Below are 9,588 nucleotides of genomic sequence, written 5' to 3' on the forward strand. Positions count from 1 at the left end.
GACCTCAGTAACAACCACCAGGTCAGAGAAATGAATCTAAAACAATCCATTGATACTGACCAAAGGGTCTGCTTCCGTGCTGTACATCTCTATGACTCTCAACTAATCCGTCAATCTCTGTAGGCAACTTAAGGAGAAAAAAAGTCAAGCAATATATTGTGGATACTGGAAACCTGAAATAAAACCAGAACGTGCTGGAAATGCTCAACAAGTCTAGCAAGAGAAGCCTGCAGTCTGAAGCGCTGATGCAGGAACTGACATACATTCAGGGCGATCAGGAACTAGCACAGGTTTGTCAAAAGTTGACAAACACAAAGAATTGACCAATGCGGAAATGAAACATTGCTGCTCCTCCCAAAAGAGTTGGTTTACAGTCAGTTTGGACGCGTCACTTCCCCGAGAATGGCAGCGGACCTAAGGAAATAACAAAAGTTATTGTGTGTTTTAATAAAAATGATAGCTTTAATTTGCTGCAATAGTTAATTGATTTTTAGTCTTTCGGAAGAAAGGTGCGCCTGCAGTTTTTCTTTGGTAAGTTTTCGTTTTTAGTGGATAAAAAGTTTCGGTGCGACTTGCACCTCGCAAAAGTGTAGCGTTTACGACGTGAAGGGATACTTTCGTTTCTCGGTAAAATTGTGAGATAAAGAAACGAAAGCGAGTTTTTTTTTAGGCTTGCTGAAATACTTGTTTCACTTGGATGGATATTTGTGTAAAGTGTTATTATCTCAAGATTTAGATGTGAGATTGAGGTGGGCTATGTCTAAAATAAGGGAAGACTTCTTGCTTTGATTCAAATTGTATTTTTTTTTATTCATTTTTGCGCAGAACTCTGAACAAATATTTTAGTCACAAAATGGCAAGCTGTGAGAAGAAAAATACCGAGTCTGCCGATTTACTGGGGAGCATTGACTACTTTTCCATCCCTCTGGTTGCACTGAACTTCTCGGTGAGGAAAAAACTAGCTCTGTTCCTCAATCCGAGAGCTGTAGTGGCGGCGGACTGGACAGTGCTTGCCGAGGAGATGGGCTTTGAGTATCTGGAAATTAAGAACTACGAAAGATTAGACAATCCCACCGGAAAACTGTTGGAAGATTGGCAAGTCAAGGACGGGTCTTCTGTGGGAAAATTAATGCAGTTACTCCGAAAGATAGAACGCGACGATACCCTTGAAGACGTGACACCAGATATTGGTGAGTCTCTTGTGTTTTCGCTTCACCGACCCAATACATTGGTTTTATTTATTCCAAGAAGATCTATCATTTATTGTATTCCCTTAGGGAGCATATTAAACCTTCGATTTCGCACCCCTTTTTTCCCCAAGATGCTGTTGTCACAATAAATGGAGCAGACAAGTTAGAAAGAGGGTTTAATCGCCATGCATGCAGCGTTCTGTTGGTGCCTAGTGTGGTTTTGAAGGTCATAGTGAATGTGGCGGTCCTTCTCAATGTAACTAACTGCAAGATAACATTCATCTGTAACTTAATACAACAACTAAAGTTAAGGTCTTGGAGATATGTGTGAAAACATATATTTTTATACCGTAGTTGCTGCTGAAAAGGGGCATAGTCTAAAACTGGGAAAATTTTTAGACTATGATTTGATTAGAAAGTCTTTTGTGCAGTTTGATAATGTGGAATTCACTTCTGCAAGGTTTAATGCAGGTAGAAAACTTGGAATTGCTGAAAACCTCATTCACTCAATTTAACTTAAGTCTTGAAAAGACAGAATTACCTGTAGGTCATCATGAGGAGTTTCCATCTACAAGTATTTGTGCATTAATTTCAACAAGACCTCATATTCAACTTTCCTTCTACTCAACTTTACAGGGCATTTTAGAAAGTGCATGTACAAGAAAGGCACAGGGAAGTTCAAAATTGCACCATTGAGTATTTCCAGCACTTTCTGGCTTCTTCCTTCAGTACAAAAATGTTAACAAGAATCTAATAATAATTTGGAGGTACTGGGGTGGACAAAGTTAAAATTCACACATCAGGTTACAGTCCAACAGGTTTATTTGAAGCGCCGCTCCTTCATCAGGTAGTTGTGAAGGTTAAGATCATGCTCAGAATTTATAGCCAAAAGAGGCCAGTGTCATGGAGATGTGATACAGTAAACAATCTTAGATTAAAACTTCCGTCTTTTATAATGGGATATGCAGGCTTCTGTTCTTTGATATGTAAATCTCAGGACTTCTTTTAAATTACATGCTCAAGATAACTCAGGTTTTTATTCAATAGGTGTGAATAACAGAAGCCAGCATATCCCATTATAAAAGATAAAAGTTTTAATCTAAGATTGTTTACTGTATCATGTCTGCATGTCACTGGACTCCTGTGGCTATAAATTCTGTGAATATGATCTTAACCTCCACAACCACCTCATGAAGGAGCAACGCTGTGAAAGCTAGTGCTTCCAAATAAACATGTTGGACAATAACCTGCTGTTGTGTGAATTTTAACTAGTAATAATTGTTATACATTGGGCAGAGCCCATTTACAACCATGTATTTTTTCATTTGGCTTATATTGATGTCACAATGATTCACTCAACAAGAACAGGTGCTTCGCAGGGGCATTATAAATCACACTGAGCCATGAAAGGAGATCCTGTAGCAGACAACGAAAAGCTTGATCAAAGCAAAAGCAGTAGGTTGTAAGCGGCATCTTAACAGAGAAAAGGGAGATTGAAACAGCAAATTCTACAGTTTAGAGCCTTGGCTAAAATGAACTTGCAAATCATGTTAAGCGATAATTCATTAGAGATGCAGTTGCAGACACTTAAAATATTTCAGAATGAACAAAGTAGATATGTTCCAACAAGGAAGAAAAATTCCAAGGGGAAACCCATCATGCATGGGTAACTTAAAAGATGGTATAAACTTAAAGGAAATGGAACATAATTGCACAAGGATGAGTGGAAAATCAGAAGATCGGGCAGATTAAAAAAAGCAAAGCATGATCAGAAGATTAGTAAGAGGGATTGAAAAAAAATCTGAGAAAGCTAGCTAGAAATATAAAAACAGTAAGAGTTTGAATTGATATTTAGTTAGTAGTGTCACTTGTACCAAGGTAGACTGAAAAGTGTATAATGCCGCTCCATTTCATTAACAAAACATTTATTACCCATCCCTAATTGCACAGAGGGCAGTTTAAGAATCAACCACAAATTCTATGGGTCTGGAGTCATGTATAAGGATGGCAATTGCCTTCCCTGAAGGGCATTAGTGAACTAGTTGGGTTTTTCCAACATTGACAATGGACTCATGGTTGTCATTAGACTCATAATTCCAGATTTTTAGTGAATCCAAATTCCACCATCTGCTGTGGCAGGATTTGAACTCACGCCCCCAGAACATTACCTGGCTCTAATCTAGTGATAATCCACTCGACCATTACCTCCTACATTCCTCCTTTTCTGCATCGCATTGTAGTGAAAGGGTCAAAAGACCTCTAATTGACATTCAGCAGGAAGTGATCTGGCACTCAAATCACCTGGTCGTGATGGACTGCATCTAGGATCTTAAAAGAAGTGATTAGTGGGATTGTTAATATGTTGCTTTTAATTTCACAAAATTCCCTAGATTCAGATAAGGTTTCATTAGTTTGTTTTTCGTTTGTTCCGAGAGGGAGGAAGATAAAGAAGGCCCATTAGCTTAACCATAAAGAAAATGTTAGAAGGTATTATTAAACATGTTCTAGCAGGGCACCTGGAAGAGACCAAATAGTCAAGAAGTGTCAACATGGTTTTGTGAAAAAGAAATAGTGTTTAACCAATTCATTGGCACTCTCTCAGGAAGCAACACTTGCTGTGGATAAAGGGTGGTGTACTTTATTTAAATTTCCAAAAAAGCATTTGATAAGAAATAACATCAAAGGTTAATAGAGAAAATAAAAGCTTACATAGGTGGTAACATATTTGCATCAATAGCAGATTGGTTCGGTAATAGGAAATAGCAGGTACACATGGATATTTTCCTCGTTGGCAAGATGAAATGAGTTATGTGCCACAGAGATCATTACTGGGGCTTAAACTTTCACAATTTATGACAATGATTTGTAAGGAAGGATGAAACTATGGTTTTTAAATTTGATGATATGAAGACAGGTAGAAATTGTCATGAGTTATGAAAAGAGTAACGAGGTGATGAAGGGATGTAGATAGATTAAGTGATTGTTTAAGAGATCCAACGAGTGGAGAAAATGTCAATTTTTGCAGGAAGAATGAAAAGAAGCATCTGATCTAAATGGTGAGAGATTGCAGGATTCTGAGATGCAGAAGAACCTAAGGTTGTTTTTATGCATCAGTTGTAAAAGGTGAGTATGCAGGTAGAGCAAGTAAATAGGAAAGCTATGTTATTGTTCAGGAATTGAATAGTAAAATATGTAGGATATGCTTAAGTTATATAGACCACTAGTGTGACTATGTCTGGAGTTTATGTACAATATTGGACTTTTTTTAATGGAAGGATTTAAATGCATTGGAAGCAATTCAGATGATTGCTAGAATAATTTCTGGGGTAGGAAGGTTATCTTATGAAAAAAGTTTGGACAGACTAAGCTTGTATCCACTACAATTTCGGAGAGTTAGGTAAACTTGATTAAATCATTTAAGATCCTAAAGAATCTTGATGTGAATGTGGGAAGGATGTTTTACACTTGTGGGTGAATTTAGGACGAAGAGTCACCCATTAAAGACAGAGATGAGGAGTTTTTTTTCTCTCTGAAGGACTTTGGAGCTCTGCTGCTTTGGAGCTCTTTTGAGGAAGAGTCTTTGAATACACTTAACTCTGCCTAAAAAACATTCTTGGTGAACAAAGATTTAGAGACCTTGGTGGGTAGATGGAAGAAGTCAGATAAGCTATGATAGTCTTGAATGATGGAGAATACTTGAGTAACTGTCTACTTCTCCAAGTTTGAATGCTGACAGCTGAAGAGATTACCATCACAGTCGTTTGTGGTTTTGGTAACGGAGGCATTATTCAAGTACAAGAACTGACATATCAGTGCAGTAATGTCAAATAATGCATCACAGAATGGCTGTGATTTTATTTTTTCAATGCAATTCAATGTGTTTTTTTTTTGTATAGTTCTGCTGTTGACCTAATTTGAGGAACTAGTTTTAAGTTTCCATTTCAGATCTTGAAGGTTTGAATAGAGGAAAGGTCACGTAACTACCTTTTTTTTTAAATAAGAAATGAGATGAAATAATTTGGAACTGTTTCATTGGTTTGCTTTAGTTTTATTGCAGTTTGGTTCCTCAAGATGCTACCTCTGCAATAACAATCTGTAGAAGAGGGCTTCTCCCAGTTAGCCAAAACCTCAGGGTCACGAGCTCTGAGGCAGTAATGGCTGTTGTGGAGCTCGGGTGCGATATGTTGCGCAGCCTCTTTAAATCTTTGTAACAATGGGTGTAACCTAACTGCTTGAACCAGGAAACCTGAATCCTGTCCTGCAAAACCTAAGGGCAAAGTTTATTGCTTTATAATTTGAATTAGAGAGTTCACCCTTCACAAGCTCACATTGACCTTTTACTTCTTCCCCACTCCCCAACTCTTTGCCCACCGCACCCCCCCTCCCCCCACTCCACCCCCTCTCCTCTCTCTCTCTCTCTCTCACACACACACACCCACACACACATTTAACATCACCATTACTCCACTTCCTCTCATTCTTAAAGTTCTTGGGATCTCGGCAACTGCAAGCACCAAAACAGGGTCATGTTGTTAAAAGATTGGGAAACACTTCTCTGGAATTCCGGCTTTCTAAACCTGTTGCTTGACAATCAGTTCAGCGATTAGTCATGTCACAGTTATTAGGGTGGCATCATTTACAGAAAGGGAAAACTGATTCATGCTTTATTTAATATTTTAAAATTTGTTCACTGGATGTGGGTGTCATTGACTAGGCTGGCATTCTTTGCTCATACCTAATAGTAGTTAAGAGTTAGCCGAATTGTTTTGGTCTGGAGTCACAAGTACACCATAATCGGTAAGGACAACAGATTTCCTTCCCTGAAGTATATTTGTGAACCAGATAGTATTTATTTTTAACAACAATTAACAGTGGTTACATATCATTATTAAGCTAGTTTTTTACTTTATTATTGAATTAAATTCAATATCATGGGGGGATTCTGAACCCATGTACCCCAGGACAATAGCCTAGGGTTCTGGATTACCATTCTGGTGACATTACTAATATGTTATTATCTCCCATTTATTCCCAGGTTGAGGGTCTTACTGGCAGGATCAGAATTCATAGCCCATCCCTAAATTACTTTGAGAAAACAATGCTGTGCCACATCTTGGGCCAGTGCAATTCATGTGTACCATTAGCTTGTGATTTTTTTAGGATTTTGTATATCCTAAACCAGTATAGCGTCAGATTTGGTTGGGAACTTGGAAGTGATGATGTCAGAGATGAAGTGTCAGCTGTGGCTTTGAGTCTTTTGTTTGAGTCACAATGCTTGAATGTAAAAGATCCTACGGTAACTATTTCAAAGAGAAGCAGAGAAGTTATGTCTGATATCTTAGTGAATGAACATCCCTCAATTAACGTCACTCAGAAAAAAAACAATTATTCTTTATCACAATACTTTTAGTGGGAGTTTACTGTTTTCTAATTGCCTATAATATGACTGTAACTACATTTCAAAAAGGCCTAATTGATTTATAAAGTTCTTTGAGGCACTTCCAGGTGGTTATAAATGCATGTTTTTATTCATTTCCCCATGCCTTTGTATTTATCCAGGCAGTGGATTTCATGAGTTTGAGAAGTGATTTGAAGAAGCGTTAGTGTGTTTCTGTAGTGCAAATATATTTTAAAAAAGCAGTGATTCCTACCTCTCAGGTGTGGTCTAAGAATATCACAGCAGAATCTTCCTGCTCCACTGAGAGTAGGAGTGGGTTCCAGTCAAGGTTAGAGAAATATTGTTAACATCCAGAGCATCATAAATTATAAGCTTTTAAGCCACTGTTCTTACGCTGTCATAACTTAAGTATATTTTGAGATTTCTACTAAAGTCTTCATTGTGCCTATTCTTGTGCCATTATAAAGGATGACAAAAAAAAATCACAAATTTCAAAACATTTGCATTCAGAATTTACATTAGCCATATCTCAGTCCTTCGTGAAACCTGCCTCAACTCCAGCATGTTGAACACCATTTGGAAGAACCACTTGAGGATAGCACGTACTCAGTATAAATTCTGGGTAAGGAATTTCAGTATCTAAAACCACGAGTGGCTCTAGTACCAAACTATCTGAACAAACCAAAATGTGAAGACTGGGTATGAGGCAGGTAATAGGAAAACCTACTTTGGGTTTGGGTTCTGTTTGGATCACTGAACTCATGACCTCATCTTTTTTTTTTTAAACAGAAGCAAGCTGTCGACGATATCTTAATAAACCAGTTCAAGTGCAATCAGTGGATAGCAGTGAGTCCAAGATCCTAAGACCAGGAGGAATAACAATAAAAGATGACCCTACAGGTAAACAGAATACAATATCATTTCATTTTCCTCTAATATTAATGAAACTACAACTGCTATCAGTTCCTAGAAGACTGCTCTTTCCAATTGATTACCTTACTAAATCAAGTTCCAAACATCTAAGAGTTGGGACTATAAAGTGAACTAGATGCGTTATGACAATTGTTGATGGTTTCATGATCACCACCATGGAGACTAGCTTTTAATTCCAGAACTGTTACAGAATTCCAATTTCAAATGTTGCGTTCAGTCTACACCCCTCAGTATTAGCTTGGGCCTTTAGATTACTAACTTAGTGATATTACCACCAGGCTACCATCTCCTCTAAGTTGCTATACTAAATCCAACTAAAAGCCATAATATTTGCTCTGTAAGAGCAGGAATTTTGAAATTTGGGGATATATATATATTTAGTTTATATGAAAAGATGAAATTTCTAGCTCAACACAGAGGATAGCTTAAACTAATTGCAGAGATGGTTTGAATTTAAAATTCAGCTTATTTATATATAGGTGGAGGATAAAATCAAGACAAATTTCCATTTAGTTTGTCATACCTTGTCAAATTTGAGGAATGACAACAATGTCTGGTTGTCAATCAGTGTGTCCTGTAAGAGTAACTCATTTCCCACACAGATTGAGCAGAAATGGGCCAAGTTTAAGTGTGGACCAACCCACTTGCATGTGTCACCAAGGAACAAAAAAGGCATATTGCTCCTAATCCAAGTTTGCCTCCCTATGGCAAAAGATTGACACCCTTTCCAAACTCTGTCACCACACTGTATTGTGTTTCAAATACTCACTGGGTGGCATACTTCAATACATCTCATCCACTTCCCACACCCCTGCTCTCGAACGCCACCCCACCAACCTCCGTTATACATCGCATCTTCCTCCGTCATTTCCGCCACGTACAAATGGATCCCATCACCAGAAATATATTTCTTTCCCCACCCCTATCCGCTTTCTGTAAAGACCATTCCCTCCACAAGTCCTTCGTTAGGTCCATGCCCCCCCAACAATCCACCCTCCCCTTCCACCGCAGGAATTGCAAACCTTGCGCCCACACCTCCTTCTGTTCAAGACCCCAAAGGAGCCTTCCACATCCATCAAAGTTTTACCTGCACTTTCATCCATGTCATTTACTGTATCCGTTGCTCCCAATGCGATCTCCTGTACGTTGGGGAGACAGAATTCCTACTCGCAGAGTGCTTCAGAGAATATCTCCGGGACACCCACATCAACCAACCCCACCACCCCATAGCTGAATGCTTCAACTCCCCCTCCCACTCCGCCAAGGACATGCAGGTCCTGGACATCCTACATTGCCATTCTCTAACTACCCGACAGCTGGAAAAAGGATGCCTCATCTTCCACCTCGGGACCCTCTAATCCCACAGCATCAATGTGGATTTCACCAGTTTCCTTATTTCCCCTACCCCCACCTTATCCCAGTTCCAACCTTTCAATTCAGCAGTGCCCTCATGACTGTCCTACCTGTCCATCTTCCTTCTCATCTATCTGCTCCACCCTCCGCTCTGACCTATCACCATTACCCCCACCTTCCACTTATTGCACTCTCAGCTACCTTCCCCCCCCAGTCCCACCCCTCTCATTTATCTCACACCCCTCCTGGCTCATAGCCTAATTCCTGATGAAGGGCTTTGCCCAAAATGTTGACTCTCTTACTCCTTGGATGCTGCCTGACCTGATGTGCTTTACCAGCCCCACACTCAACAGCATACTTCAACAGACTATAGTATATTACAATATACTATACAAATTACTTGAAAGGCACACATTACAAAATCAACTCTATATTTTGTATCCGACGAGCAGCAAAATCGACGTTTCGGGCAAAAGCCCTTCATCAGGAATAAAGGCAGAGAGCCGGAAGCCAAAGCCAACTCGAAGGACACCTCTTCCTACTGCCCCCTTGACCATGACCCCACCCCCCATCACCAAACCATCATCTCCCAGACCATACAGAACCTCATCACCTCAGGAGATCTCCCACCCACAGCTTCCAACCTCATAGTCCGGGAACCCCGCACTCCCCGGTCCTACCTCCTTCCCAAGATCCACAAGCCCGACCACCCTG

General features: G+C 39.5%; 1 protein-coding gene across 1 annotated transcript in view; it reads left to right on the forward strand.

Moving 5' to 3' along the window:
* The first annotated feature begins 352 nt into the window (after positions 1 to 352).
* The window catches only part of myd88 (MYD88 innate immune signal transduction adaptor), an 18,743-nt gene continuing 9,507 nt past the window's right edge, over positions 353 to 9,588 (forward strand). The window contains exons 1-3 of the mRNA XM_043687912.1: positions 353 to 531; positions 826 to 1,190; positions 7,378 to 7,488. Coding sequence (XP_043543847.1) covers positions 854 to 1,190; positions 7,378 to 7,488 — 448 coding nt within the window. The 5' untranslated portion in view covers positions 353 to 531; positions 826 to 853. The remainder of the gene's footprint in view (positions 532 to 825; positions 1,191 to 7,377; positions 7,489 to 9,588) is intronic.

Source organism: Chiloscyllium plagiosum, chromosome 4 (assembly GCF_004010195.1).
Source record: "Chiloscyllium plagiosum isolate BGI_BamShark_2017 chromosome 4, ASM401019v2, whole genome shotgun sequence".
Taxonomy (NCBI): Eukaryota; Metazoa; Chordata; class Chondrichthyes; order Orectolobiformes; family Hemiscylliidae; genus Chiloscyllium; species Chiloscyllium plagiosum.